This window comes from Melanerpes formicivorus, unplaced genomic scaffold (assembly GCF_026170545.1).
Source record: "Melanerpes formicivorus ecotype bairdi unplaced genomic scaffold, bMelFor1.0.p_v2 SCAF_7, whole genome shotgun sequence".
Lineage (NCBI taxonomy): Eukaryota > Metazoa > Chordata > Aves > Piciformes > Picidae > Melanerpes > Melanerpes formicivorus.
Window position 1 is genome coordinate 26012196 of NW_027142359.1, and position 14827 is coordinate 26027022.

Here is a 14827-nt window from a genome sequence, read left to right on the forward strand (position 1 = left end):
CTATTCAATAGTCATCCCATACAAAATAATGACCAAAAAAAATGAGATCCTATCGATAACGACTTAAAGCCAAGAAATATAAACACCAATCATCAGGGATTAAAGATAATAAACCTGTCAAACTAACACAACCATTTTTGTGGAAAGAGCCAAGCTGGCTGGTACTGTGGTGTGTGAAATCAAGGGACAAAGGCACCAGCCACCCAGTCAAGTGTGAGGCAGCAGAGGAGATGCTCCCCAGGGAATTGGCATCGAGGATGTGTTTCTAGCAGGGAGTGCTAAATAAGTGTAAAGTTGATGACCTGGAAGGAAACAAAGTCATAACAGGTAAAGCATGCTGTCCTGGGAGCTGAGAGCATGTCAGTGACCTGGAACCCTTGAGATCCCTGAGGCAGCAAGGCCCACAAGGCTAAAAGGTGTCTGTGCTCTGTGCTACAGCCCAGCTGGTACTGAGGATGGAGGCCAGAACAAACCAGCATCCATGTTCTTCATCACATTTTGGGTCTAGACATTCCAGCAGCGTCTGCTGTGCTGCTGGGGCTGGGCCTCCTCCCTGCCAAAATTATCCTGCTAGGAAGAGACAGTCCAGAAAAGGTTTGGCCGAGACAGGGGATATCACCTGAGGTCTCAGCGTGGCAGTACATCTGCTGCTCACAAGGACAGTCTGCTTTTCCAATTGCTTGCTTGGCCCCTGCAGGGCAGAGACTGAGCCTTTGCTCCAGCCCAGCAGGGCTGTACTTTAATTCTGACACAGCACACATGGAATGGTGAATCCCAGATGGACTTGCAGGCCACAGTGACAAGCAGCGGACCATGAATTTCCACCACGTCCTTATGGGTAAAAGGCCTGCTCCTGTTCCCTGTTCAAACATTCAAGCACTGGCAGCAACTGGCTAAGAGGTTAAAGTCAGCCTGCATTTGAAATTCCCATTCCCCACAATTAGAATAGCGTGTCCCAAAGGACGCAGACACGGAAGAAGATTTGGACGTGAGCCAGCAAGTAGAAAACATGCCTGAAAGCAAAAGAGACTTTCATCAGTTCAGTTTATTGTAAAAAAAAAAAAAAGGATCAGGAAAGCTTGATCACAATAACCAACTCCCTTCTCTGGGACTAACAGCTCAGAGATTGACTCGCGGGCTGAGAGGGTCCAACGACACGAAGGGAATTAAAGACACACAGCCTCAATAGAAGGTGCAAAAAGAAAATGAACTTTTAGAACCACCTACCAGCAAAGATGCATTCAGTACAAGGCCAACTGGTTTCTTTTTTCACAACAGTGCTCTAATTTACACAAGAACTAATTGAGGGCAGCCTGTGTCATGCAGGAAGTTACGCTGGCGATCCCAGCCGGCCTCCCCAGCTCTATAATCTATGGAAAAAACCCTGCCCGTATTTCCCTTCCTCCCTTCCAAGTGTGTGAAAGGTCTGCCCCGCCCCACTGGAGGCGTTTCAGGAGAGCCAGGTTGCACGAGTAGCAGGCAGCCATGCCTGCTGTCTCAGGCTGCCTGGGTTGCCCTGGCCAGCCGCTGGCCCCAGCACAGCAAACATTTTAGCTTTATAAGGATGCCAGTCTGGGAGGATGAAGCAAAGCAGCATCCTAGAGCTGAGGCACCACGGATGATGAGTGCCAGGAATCTGAATCATGTTCCTTAGAGTTTTCTGTCCCCCCAGAGCAGAGACATGAGGCAGAGCAAGGAACAGCTGTCCCAGTATTACTCAGCCCATCCCAAAGCACAGCCCCAGAAGCCCCGACTCCCCTGCCACTGGGCTCCAGGCACTGCACAAAACCCTTGCACCAGAGCCAGCAGCATGTCTCCCATCTTCAAACCATCTCCTCACTTCTGGAGAGAGCCAGTAGCTCCATATTCATTAGGAGCTAAAAGCAATCCCATCAGTCTGGCTAGGCTGATGCCACTGCAGACACATTGCTGGGCTCATTCATAGTGGACTGACTTTGTTTACTAAATAAGCTGTTTGTGCTTCCACATCAACTTTCTGCTTCCCAGCTCAGTGCTTTTCAAGGGCACACCTGTGAAAACGGGTAACTGCCCTAGTCACAACTTTGCAGAAGGTTTTGTTATGGGAAAACAGGCCATGGCCTCCACAAATAAGCTGGATCTGATTTAGCTCAGAGGCAAGCAGTGCAGGAGCAGCTGCAGGCTGTATCTGCTGAGTGGAGATTTCCTCACCCATAAGATTGCTGACAGATGCTATTGAGTAAAATACAGAGCTGCCTTTCACCACAAGTTAAAAGGGAAGTCCAGGCAAGGGCAGCAAGAGGCACAAAGGTTGAGTTTAGGATAGTGCTGTATGTAGTGACATGCTCTGTGGGCATGTGTCTCCACCCTTTCTTCCCAGAGGAAACCTTTATTAGGCAGATTGCGTACTACGGCTCAAGGGTAGAAAGTAGAACAGGGATGGCTTCACAGCGCCTAGTTCCAAAGAGAGATGGGCCAGATCTCACAGCCTGGCCAATTCAGAGGTGCCACAGTCCCAAGCAGACCGAAATATCTCATGGAAATGACAAATTAATCCTGAAGTAGCTAAGAAACTTTATAGGAAACCAGAACTATGGAATTTAAATCAGATCCAGCTGGGACTTGCAGCAGCACCAGAATACAAAAGCTCTGTCCTTCTGTTCCTGAAATGTTGCCCTCTTCCTTTGGGCCTTTTAATGGTCTTTTCCCAGTATTTTTCTTTCTGGTGAGGAGTCATAATGGGTTTACAACGAACTGGGTATTTACTACTTATGTTTGTGCTCTGCTGACTCACTTTTTTTAACAGCTTTTTCTGTGCCAGCCTGCTGCTCCAGCACTCAACCTCAAACATTTTCAGTGCAGTGTAGACTGGAGCATCCCTGTAGCCTCATCCAAAGAGAAATGAGAGTCCTGAGTCCTTAGGACCAGCGAGATGGACACCAGTGTTTCACTGCGTGCATAACAAGGTCTTTATTAACAACATGGAGTAAAGAAAGAACATCCCAAGTGAAAAAGTAGAAACAAGGAGCACAGTGTTCCATACAGCTCTTCAGGTTCTGTATCAGGAAAGGGTAGTTGTCTACCAGGCCAGACCTGAAGATGGGATCAACACCAAAAGCAAAGTTCTTTGCTCTGATCAAACAGAGAAGTAGTTGTGTCCAGGAGACACGGCCACTAGAAGCTCCACAAAGCCACCCAGTGCTAAATAAAACCCAAGGAAGGGCTTCATAACCCCTGGCTCCCTGGATATCTGAAGGGACTTAGAAGACCTAGAAGGAATCCCAGGTGGTGTGGTCGCAGCAAGAACAATGTTGGTAAGCGTCGTCCCTTGGGTCTGGTTCATCTCAGCTCATCTCTGATATGGATGCATTGAGGCAGATTTGATATTTGTTTTTATGCCACTTGGCATTTTTCCTGAAGAGAAAAAAAGAAAAGGCAGTGCAAAACTGGCTGTATGAGAGGACATTTGCTCAAGAGCATGCAAGACTCACAACAACCCTGGCTGAACTTTTCCTGTTCCTCTCCAGGTGCCACGCTAGGCTTACCTGCTACAGCATGTTCCAGTGTCTGACCTAACACAACCAACCTCTTCCACAAATTGGTATGCTTCTCTGCTGAGAAATTTCCTTGACAATTCCTGTATCCCCCTGCTATCCCTTCAAATCCTATCCTTAGTCCTTCTTAAATAAGCCTTTCTCTTCATCAGGAGTGTGGGACTTGTTCAGTCTCACAGAAGTTGCTGGCAGCAGCACTCACAGAAGTGTGCAGACTGATCTCCACTTCCATTCCAGAGGAAAACACAAGATTCCCTTCCATGTAACTTTATATAGCCAGGACAGATATTTAAATTACTAAGCCTCTCTCAGATCTCTTAATTTCTCTTAATCACATCCCCATCTTGGGTATTATTACTCTTTGCTCATACCAATCACATGTGGGAAAATGTTCCAAGACATTGTACCATCAGCTTACAGGAAGTGTACAGTGCTAGTCAAAACTAAAATGGTCAGAAAAATAAGCACAAAGCCCAGTGATTAAAGACAGCACAGAGACATTCAAAGAACACTTGCTCAGAATGTGGAATGTGTGTTTAAATTGGATAAGAAAAAGGACAGCTTCTAAAAACTAAAATTGGGGTGCAGCAGGGCAAGAAAAGATGTGATGACCAAATGGCTAAGAAAATAAAGATTATTAAACTTTCTCAAGCATATCCAAAGCAGGCCACTGACAGGCAATCTCGTATCACTTCTGTGCTAACAGACAAATACTGGTGGCCATTACTCCAAAAGGAAGAGTGACCAGGACTGTCTGGTTCACCCACATCTGGAAAATCAGGAGCAGCTCTGGTGTTGAAAACAAACAGAAAAGGTGCAGGTAATAGTGACAAGGATGGTCCAAGATAGAATTTTCACACAAAGACATATGAACATAATATGACTGATGAGCTGAGAGAAATACTATGATACTATGATCAGAGGGCTGGAGCACCTCTCCTATGAGGACAGACTGAAGGAGTTGGGGCTGTTCAGTCTGCAGAAGAGAAGGCTCCGATGTGACCTAATTGTGGCCTTCCAGTATCTGAAGGGGGCCTACAGGAAGGCTGGGGAGGGACTTCTCAGGATCTCAGGTAGTGATAGGACTAGGGGGAATGGAATGAAGCTGGAGGTGGGGAGATTCAGGCTGGATGTGAGGAAGAAGTTCTTCACCATGAGAGTGGTGAAGCACTGGAATGGGTTGTCCAGGGAGGTGGTTAGGGCACTGTCCCTGGAGGTGTTTAAGAGCAGGGTGGATGAGGCTCTGGCCAGCCTGATCTAGTGTGGGGTGTCCCTGCCCATGGCAGGGGGGTTGGAACTAGATGATCCTTGTGGTCCCTTCCAACCCTGACTGATACTATGATACTAAAGGAAAAAATAAAAGATGGACAAATAGGTAATGAACTTTGGACTAATATTGTTGCTCAACCTAGTATCTAAACAACAGTCACTAAACAAGCATGAAAACACCAGTTAGGATATCAGACATCCAATATCCCAATTAACATGAACATAAGAATGACAGTACAGGGTTAGGCCTGCAGGCCCTTCAGGCCCAAATCCACTCCTGACAGCAGAGGACATATAAGGAGGAATACCTGAACTGGGCAAACCTGCAGTAGTACCTCTGCAGAATAGCCCCTCTGCTTCTAACAGAGTGTGGCTCAAGCATCTGCAGTCAGGCATGGTATCTTTATGATTAGCAGATGGCTGATCTTTCATTCAGAAATTTACCTACTTGCTTTTTCCATCTCATACAAACTTTATCTACCTATCACACACTTGTCAATCGGCTCTACAGTGTAATCATTCAATATTCAGAGAAGCATCTCTCTTTTGTCCTCAATCTTCAAGCTGGTATTTTCATTGCTGCATTTTCATCAATCCTTCTCTACTGTGGGAAATGCTGAACAACCATTCCCCATTCACCCACTGTATACAATCTGAGGCTTCCCTCCCTCAAAGCTATCCCCAGCAGCAGAGGAGAAATCAGAACTGCACATGATATTGCAGGTATGGGTGCCCAATGGATTTATACAAGGGCCTAATGATATCCTGATTCTCCCTTCCTTTCTAGTAATTCCTGACATTTAGAATAGAATAGAATAGAATAGAATAGAATAGAATAGAATAGAATAGAATAGACCAGACCAGACCAGACCAGACCAGGTTGGAAGAGACCTTTGAGATCATTGAGTCCAACCTATCATCCAACACTATCTAATCAACTCAACCATTGCAACAAGGACCCCATCCAGTCTCCAGGGCAGTTTTGGCCCAGCTGAACATCCAATAAATGCCTTTACAGTATTTATTTCCCAAATACTAGTAACTGGACTAGAGTCCAGGTGCCTGTGTGTTTCACTTTTTATTTAATACAAATATAATCTACTATTAAGTCACTTGGTATATGAAATCCTTCTGAGACTCTTTACAGACAACTTTTAGGGTTTTCTGACTTTTCTACTTCATTGCCTACCCACAACTTAAATTTGACAGCAAACCCCCCAGCATAGATACCTACAATACCAGACTGTGATCTCCCCAGGTATTGATTTGTATGTTCACTAAGTCAATGATTAAAATGGTATTGCAGTGTGAGTTAAGAAGCTGACACTGGATGGCTGGGATCCATTTCTACCTCTGAGGCAATTTTAAGCAGGTATTACTCCACTGTTACAACCTGACTCATGTTGTTAAAGCCAGAAAAGAACCTCTTACTTGGTTATATCTAAAAGGTGACTGGGGAAGAATCTCTGCATCTGCATTCATTTTTCTTGCTCCCTGCATTTCAACTGCTCTCAGATATGCAACTGTTTTACCTGGCTGTCCTGCTTGCGCCATCTGCACTCCGGCCAGCATCGGCTGCTGCTGAGCTGGTGCACCTGACATTGGGACCTGCTGCATGCCCGAAGCACCTGCGATGATGGCACCGGCTCCTGGCTGGCCTGACTGGACAGATCCTCCAGAGCCAGGGGGCCTGCGGTTTGACAGTCCCTTGCCAAAGGCCACAGCTGCTACCAGAGCGTTGGTGTCGGCAGGGTTGAAGGTTTGCTTGTTCTGTCGTAAACCTGTACAAAAATGAGGAATGTTTAAGCATTTTAGCCATTGATTCTAAAAAAAATAGCATAGCTGACCCTCAATCTGCTTTTCTGCTTTTTGGTGCATATAACAGAGAAGAGCTTCTAACAAGTTGTCATGCAGAAGTCTCAGCAGGATCAAAGAAGACACAAAATCCAGGGACAGAGGTGACTGAACAGCTTCTCCACCGAAAGCAAAGCATAAGCTGCTCAGGGAAGAAGGATAGAGGAAGGAAACTCCTCCATGTCCATGAGAATATTCCTACTAAAGACTCTTCCATGCTGAATCCAATGGGAGGTAACAAGCACTGTGGTTTAGAGAAACAATGGCAACGTCCCCTTTTGGACTCTTGTGACCAGCATGGTGTCTGCAGGTTTTTCTGCCATGCACCTGCACAGCTATACCATTAATGCCAGAAACCAGACAGAACCTGTACTTCAGTCCTGGCTTAAACTATGTGTGTGTCAAAGGTGACCAAAAAATCCCTACTATCTTTGGGAGTCAGGACTCCCAGGAACAGTGAATAGCTAATGGCAGAGACTAATAAAATAAGGATATTCATCACAAGAGTCAGAGCCAGAAAAGGTTGACCATGAGTTTGAGCAGCCATCATCTAGAGGATGTCACACAAACATGTTGTGGACTCATTCAGAACACAGAATCATAAAATCATTATGGTTGGAAAAGACCTAAGTGTCTCTGAAGTCCAACTGTCAACCCAACACCACCATGCACACTGAGCCATATACCAAAGTGCCATGTCTACACATATACACCTCCAGGGATCAACTCCACCACCTCCCTGGACAGCCTGTTCCAATGCTTGATCACTCTTTCAGTAAACAAATCTTTCCTAATACCTAATCTAAACTTCCCCTGGCTCAACTTGAAGCCATTTGTTCTTACCCTATTGCAAGTTATCTGGGAGAAGAGACTGATCCCCACTTCACTACAACCTCCTTTCAGGTAGTTGCAGAGAGCGATAGGGTCTCCCCTCAGTCTCCTCTTCTCCAGACTAAACAACCCCAGCTCCCTCAGCCACTCCTCTTAAGTCCTGTTCTCTAGATCCTTCATGAATTTTGTTGCCCTTTGCTGCATACACTCCAGTAACTCAGTGCCCTTTGTGTGGTGAGGGGCCCAAAAGTGAACACAGAATCAGACATGCAGCTTCACCATGCTGAGTACAGGAGCATAATCACTTCCCTACTCCTGCTGGCCACACTGTTCCTGATACAGGCCAGGATGGTGTTGACCTTCCTGGCCACATGAGCACAATGCTGGCTCATGTTCAGCTGGCTGTCTACCAGCACTCCTAGGTCATTATGCTGGACAGCTTTCCAGCCACTCTTTCCCAAGCCTGTAGCATTGCCTGGGCTTCTTGTGACCCAAGTGCAGGACCCAGCACTTGGCTTTGTTAAACCTCATACAATTGGCTTAGATCCAGCCTGTTCAGATCCTCCCTCTGCAGAGCCTTCCTACCACCAACACTACCACCAAATTTAATGTCATCTGCAAACTTACTGAGGGAGCACTCAATCCCCTCATCCAGATCATTGATAAAGATACTAAGTAAGACTGGCCCCAAAACTGAGCCCTGGGAAGCACTGCTTGTGACTGGTCCCCAGCTGAATTTAACTCTGTTCACCACAAGTTGCTGGGTTAAAAACTGGCCAGACAGCCAAGCCCAGAACAGAGCACACCTGTGTAAGCCATGAGCTGCCAGCTTCTCTAGCAGAATGCTGTGGGATACAGTGTTGAAGACTTTACCAAAGTCCAGGTAGACAACATCTACAGCCTTTCCTTCATCCACTAGGTGGGTCACCTGGTCATAGAAGGAAATCAGGTTGGTCAAGCAGGACCTGCCTTTCATGAACACATGCTGGCTGGGCCTGAACCCCTGGCTGTCCTGCGTGGGTTTCCCATCCACTGCCACTGCATTTTCACAGCTAGTTTTATTAACCCAAGTTGATTGGGAAATGTCCTTGGTGAATACTTACCACCTCCTCAAAGGCAGATATGGCAGAGCATTGGAATGACCTTCCTGCCACACATATAGGTCACATATAGGTCACACACACAGCAGAACTCATTGTGTCCACAGGACCCCCTTTCAAATTAGGAGGTTCTAGGATGGCTAGTCTGGTATGCTTTTGGTATGCTTTTACCTATGTTGTTTATCTGCATTTCTCATGCTTCAGTCTCTTTGATTTACCTGTTTTGCCACTACTCTCTCACACCTACTGCTTGGTCCCTGTACCCCACTTCCACCTCAGGCACCTACCTCCACTTTCAGATTCACGCTCCTCCTTACTGATTTTCTCCAGCAGATTTGAGCACATTTTGTTCAGACTTTGGATCTGTTTCTGCAAAATGAAAACCATCAGAAACTGCCAGGATACTTCCAACCCAGGTCAGCAAGGTAAACAAACAAGCTTTCTCTTCCCAGGGTCTGTGTAATCACACATGAACATTTTGGTAGCAGGGCCTAGAGAGGCCAGTGCTAATCCATGCAGGATGGTACTGTGGGGATGGGATAGCCTCCATCTTTCTCTGACATCTGATGGCACTTCCTGTGAACAATCAGTGGGCTACATACCCTTGGTCAATCAAACTGTGGAGGAAACCAAACCCCAGCTAGGGTCAGCTGGAGAAATCTCAGACAGAAAAGGACACTGCTTAAAAGAAAACTGCCAGATGGAAGGGTGAAGGAAGAAGAGTTAAAAGGCATCTTGTGCCTTAAGACTAAGAGGGAGATGGAGCAAACCTACCTGTGCAACATCAGGACTAATTCGAGCTGCATCTGTGATCAGCTGTTTCTCTTGCTCCTCCACCTCAGGGTCTGGCTTAGTTCGAAGATGGTCAGGCACAACCTCATGGCTGAACACTGGCACACGGCCCTCTGTCTGCCGCTGTAACAGTGGGACAAGCCATGCTCAGAGCCTCCTCCTCCAGCCCAGCACTCCAACTGCTGAAGGCCAAAGCAGAGTAGTAGCTGACTGTGGGGGAGCCTTGATCTGGGGAGCATCAGAAAGTTTTATCTAGGAATTTGCATGATGCCTGCAACTCATGGGGGTCTGCAGTGCATTCCCATCAGCATGGCCATGATCAGTTGAAGCATTTTCTCCCTCAACGAGAGAATAAACATTGCCAGCACACCATGAAGGTTTTGTAATACACCTTGTGTTGGTCAGTGCACAAACAATGCACAGCTAGGTACAGATGTCTGATACTAAGTACAGCTATGGTAGAGAAAACCAGGAGCTTGAAAGGAGACCTTCCAGTTACATAGCAAGACACTCTCTCTTTCAGCATCATAGAAATAACATCTTTATGAACAGGAACATCTCCTGTACAATGTAGCCAGCCTAAGTGCTTGTAGGTGAAAGACCCTCAGCAAAGCTTAACTACTCATCACCTTTTCTTTCTCTCTACTCAGAGCTGAGCCATGGCAAGCACAGGGAATGGCAGGCTGAAGCAGATATGCAAGCACTTTCTGATACTCCAGGGCCAACAGTCAGAGGGAAGTTTCCTACCATGATTTCCTCATCGCGGTCTGGCGACAGCACTAGTGGTATGATAACCTGGTTTCGCAATAGTGGGGTCTTCTCATGCTTCAGCACTTTATTCAAGGTGTTCAGCTGCCCTGAGAGCAATGCAAAGCTGTCCAGAACTGAAGGCCTGGAAAGGCAAACAAAGAGGATCGAAGATGGAAAGGGATGCCACAGATGGCTTTTATTTCTTCTTCACTCAAATGGCCGAGAAGTGAGGAAATAACTGTTCTTCCTCAGATTGGTCTACACCAATACAGCTCAAATGCTGCAAACAGCTCAGTTTGCAGCAGTTCCACTGGAAGTGGCAATTGTTTGGGATTTCAGTAATGTACACAGAAGCAATACTTCCCTTATCACTAACTCTCCCAGTGCAACTCTAGCGCAAGGTCTGAGAAACGATATCACTATTAAGTAGTACCGCCAGGAGCGATAGTATTTATAGCTTGGCTATCCTGACAAAGTAACCATGAAGCAAAACAACTGATAATCTTGTCAAGGAGGTCACTTTCAGCTTCCTCTGGGGGGGGATCTGTCACTTCTTCTGCCTTCTGCAACACTGCAGTGGCAGTTAGCTTTCATGGTTAGTGGCAGACACTGTCTGAGATACTGTATAGTTTGTTTAGCTGTAATGTGGTGGGTTGAAAATTCCCCCTCAACTACCACACTGTAGCTATACCATCTTTGTGCTCCAGCAAGAAGAGAATGCCAGCTTGCAAGTATCTCAAACTGTCTGGTAAAACGTGTAGAATCAGCAAAATACAAGAGCCCAGTTTATACCAGAGCCAAGAAAAGCCAGAAAAAAACATGGCTCATTTTATAGGGTATGTAGGTCTCTGAGATATTTTGTTTGAGCAGCTTCCAGTCACTGCAGATGCAAGTATAGGTTCTCATAAAGTGTCTAGGTTAAAACATGTTACCATGACCCTATTAATATAGAGCATGAAACCAATGCATTTCAACTGTTTCTTTTTGAAGGCAGACATGCAGTGGTTCCTCCAGAAATGGGAGAAGCAATTTTAAACCTACTGACAGTCATGGGTTTTAATTATACTTTGTGGTCCCCTGAGCTGAGTCTGAAGCTGCTTCAGCAGCAATCAACAGTGCCCCCAGCTCCGAGACACCTTACCATGTGAGTCGGTCGTACTCATTCTCCAGCTTGTAGATAAAACTGATCAAGGAGTTCTTCAGGTCAGCCACTTGACTGATGAGAGCCTCCAGAGTCAGCTCCAGCTGCTTCTCCTCTCTCTAAAAAAAAGCAAGAAAAAAAAGGGATGAGGACAAATCTTAACACCTTCCCAAGGTGTTGTGGATCCACACACATTGATCCATACTTCAGTGTCTCCTGCAGAGTCTCCTTTTCAGGGGAAGCAAACAGAGACTCTGGAGATAAAAATCCTATGGTTTCACACTGACCCTTTTCCCTTGGGTTGGAATGCTTTGGCATGAGGCTTGTGCCAAGCAAGCACAAACCCTTGGTTAGTTGTGCTCTTTAAAATCTAGATGAGTGTAAGGAAGACATTCTCTCTTACATCTGCTTTTTGCCACATCAGACCAAGTCACTGAAGTAGCTCATGCTACCTTTGTGAACCATTTAAGTTAACCCAGCTCAAAGCAGATTAGTATTCCCTCGGCCTTTTCTGACAGCACGTGTGGCACAGCAATGTGTTCATTCAAAACATCCCTCTGCAGAATGAGTATGGCTGAAAGACTCCAGCTTCTGCCCTTACCTCATTCTTTACTTTCTTCCTGTCCAAATGCCACTTCCAGCTGCTAAAGAAACCAGCAGTTCCTCTTCTACTCTTGCTTTACCAGCTGTAGGAGGCCCTGCACATATTGACATGTGCACACGTCACCTCCTGCCTTTTGTTCTGGAACACCTTGTTTAACTACTCCTTTCCACTGACATCCTTAGGTGAGGGAGGCTGGTGACAGACAAAGTGTCAGGACAGGGGATCTGTTGCCAAAGACACCAAGGCACATCCTTGATGCTGTTTCAAAAACCCTCTAGAATCTTATCCACTCTAACTTACTCATACTATGGTATTGCACAAAATGTAATTAAAGTCCCAGCCCTAATGAACTACTCCTGTAAGTCAAGAACTGCACAGTAGTGATCCATGAGGAGGGTGGGACAAAGCAATCAAATAATAGAAAGGGAATAACAATTGGGAAAGCATACAGAGTGACTCAAACTGTTGGCATGCTTGCTATTTGGTTTGTTGTTCTGTTTAAATACACTGGACCGCTCAGAGCTTCACAGGAAAGATTAGCAGGTATCTTCCATGGTCACAAGAACACAAAATTAGATTCTACTTTATTTATAGTCTGACAAGAGTTATAAAGGCTTTTTAAAGGAATCATTGCTCACTTAACCAGTGTTGAAGTAATGGCTGAGCCAACCCTGTTAAATTTTGACCCCCAGTGCACGGAGTGGATTCACAGAGTGGATTGCTGGGTGTTCCACCTCAAGACAAAAGCACTCTCCTCCATCTTGTGACGGAACTAGCCAGTTCCTGTACAATTAAGAAATGAGTCTACAAGTGTTTGTGTGTGCTGTGTTTGTGCAACAAGATTAATGAATGCCTGTATTACAAGTTGGGCTGGTAGCCAGTGTTTTACTCTGGGGTGCCAGGCACATGCCCCCACAACAATCCATCTGGCCTGCTGCCTGCGCTTATCTGAGAAGCCCTCAAGAGGATGAATGAAATCCTATTGCACACACCTTGCTCTTGCAGAAGCAGTGTTCCCCGAGCCTCCTTCTCTCATAGGCTCTCTCCAAAGCTATTAAGAGCTGGAAGCAAATGTAAACACTCCAAAGCATGCACGCAATAAGACCAAACAGTGGTAGCAAGAATTGCTGTGCCGCTCACAGCTGTGTACTATACTCAAGCTATGCTTTAAAGTCTGTTAGCAATACTAAATTGCCCCAAGGTAGTAAAGACAGGGCTTAGGGGAGGGGCTGCTGAAGGACTTCCTGATATGGAGCAACAGAGAGGTAAAGGTGAAATTCAGAGTAGCTAAAACATCAAGCAACGCACATGGCAAAACAAAGCAGGGAAAACCCCCCATCCAATCCTGGCTTTCTGTACACAAGGACATTCTCTGAGCTGATAATGTTATCACTCAGAAACAAGATCTTGGGATTAGCTGAGGGTTGCCCATGAAAACATCTGCCCAAGGGTCAAGAAGAAGCCAAGGAAGTAAAAGCGGTAATAAGTCATTAGGAAAGCAATGCAAAACTCAACACTATTATGTTATCATATAAACACATGCCTCATCTGCATCTTGAACACTGTGTCACTCTTTTCCCTCCAACAGAAAAGGGATGTAGCAAGAATATGTACAAATAAAGGCAACAGTGGTGATCCAAGAATATTCATCAGTTCCACAGATGCAGCAATTAAAGCCAGAACCGACACCTGTATGTGTGAACGGATGGAACAAGGAAAGGCAATACAAACAAACCTATAGGTGAGGAATTGCATGACAGTCCACTTTCACTTTCTTTTCTGGTAGGAACAACCAGGAGACTTGCATGAAGCCAGCAGGTAGTGGCTTCAAACCAGCCAAAGGGGATGGCTCTTTGCAACCCCTTAATCTGTCATTAACCTCCACAACTGTTTTCCACTGCACATTATTACAGCTAAAAATTCACAGTGCTTCAAAAAGGAACTAGATCAATGAAAGTTGATTCAAGGGTATTACACACAAGTGATTGCTAGCAATACTTACACAAAATTACATCAGCAGCTTATTTTGCTTTCACAACTTCTGGTTGTGGGCTTCTTAGCTAATGCTAAAGTTAGGCTGCTGGGTCGATGGACCTTTGGCTTGATGACTCCTAGCAAGGGCACTATGAAGGGGTGAGAGGGAGAGGGGCACTCCGGTACCCGTAGGCAGGCTCGCCCTACAGCCGTGCAGCAAGCGGAGGTGCTTGCACAGCAAAGCGCTGCGCCAGCTGCTCGAGGGCGAGCTCCGTCTCCCACCCAGGCTGCTTCAGCCCGGGGAGGTTTGACCCTTGGGGAGTCGAGTGGCCGAGAGCGAGCAGGAATCACACCGCAGCCGGCGGGCGAGGGAATCGCCATTGGACGGTGGCCGCCCCAGCCCCGGACGGGCTAAAGACGGCAGTGGCTCTGGTCGCTGCCTCAAGCCGAGCCCCGTGGAGCTCGCGGCGCCCGTGGCATGAGCTACCCAAACGCTGGGCCGGGGCCCGCCACGGAATAGCCCCGCAGACCGCGCCGGCCTCCCGCCCGCGGCAAGGCCCCACCAGCCGCCCCGGCGGGCCTGCAGCGCCTCGCTGGCCCGGCCCGACACCTCCTCAAGCCGCCCAGCGCCCCGATGCCCCCGAGCAGGCCGCAGTGATGCTCGCTCACGGCCGCCCAGGCCCCGAGCCCCCTCACCTGCATGGCGGCGGCCCGTTGCCACGGGAGAAGGGTGCTTCCGGGGCAGCCGCGCAGGGCGGAGGTCAGGGGCCGCGGGGCGGCGCTGCGCCGGCAATGGCGGCCGCCGAGAGGCCCGACTCGGAGGTGGGATGCGGCTGGGGGAAGGTCTGAGCTGGGGAGCGGGGGAGCCGGGGTAGGAGCGAGGTGAGGGGTAGCCGTGGTGCGAGGGGCAAGGCCGCCTTGGGGTGCGGGGGAGATGGCCTGGCCTGAGAGGGAAAGCGAGCGGTGCGGGGCTGAAGAA

General features: G+C 47.3%; 2 protein-coding genes across 5 annotated transcripts in view; one reads left to right on the forward strand and one right to left on the reverse strand.

Annotated features, from left to right (window-relative positions):
- Positions 1–1025: 1025 nt before the first annotated feature.
- On the reverse strand, positions 1026–14616 carry MED8 (mediator complex subunit 8). Its single transcript, XM_068141541.1, has 7 exons — positions 14545–14616; positions 11271–11389; positions 10127–10271; positions 9362–9502; positions 8875–8956; positions 6335–6583; positions 1026–3393 (listed from the first exon to the last, which is right to left on the reverse strand). The coding sequence occupies exons 1-7, from the start codon at positions 14548–14550 to the stop codon at positions 3329–3331; spliced, it is 807 nt and encodes a 268-aa protein (XP_067997642.1). The 5' UTR covers positions 14551–14616; the 3' UTR covers positions 1026–3328.
- The window catches only part of SZT2 (SZT2 subunit of KICSTOR complex), a 56432-nt gene continuing 56219 nt past the window's right edge, over positions 14615–14827 (forward strand). For all 4 annotated transcript variants that reach the window (XM_068141536.1, XM_068141538.1, XM_068141537.1 and 1 more), the window contains exon 1: positions 14615–14670. In XM_068141536.1, the coding sequence (XP_067997637.1) occupies positions 14641–14670 (30 nt within the window). In that variant the 5' untranslated portion in view covers positions 14615–14640. The remainder of the gene's footprint in view (positions 14671–14827) is intronic.

What these genes read in the sequence shown, in the direction of transcription:
- MED8 (XM_068141541.1), bottom strand. An exon ending in GCGTGAATCTGAAAGTGGAG is followed by an intron (nt 6,584 to 8,874) that starts GTAGGTGCCTGA and finishes ATTTTTGTACAG; the next exon opens with GTTTACGACAGAACAAGCAA. An exon ending in GGCGCAAGCAGGACAGCCAG is followed by an intron (nt 3,394 to 6,334) that starts GTAAAACAGTTG and finishes TTTTCTCTTCAG; the next exon opens with GAAAAATGCCAAGTGGCATA.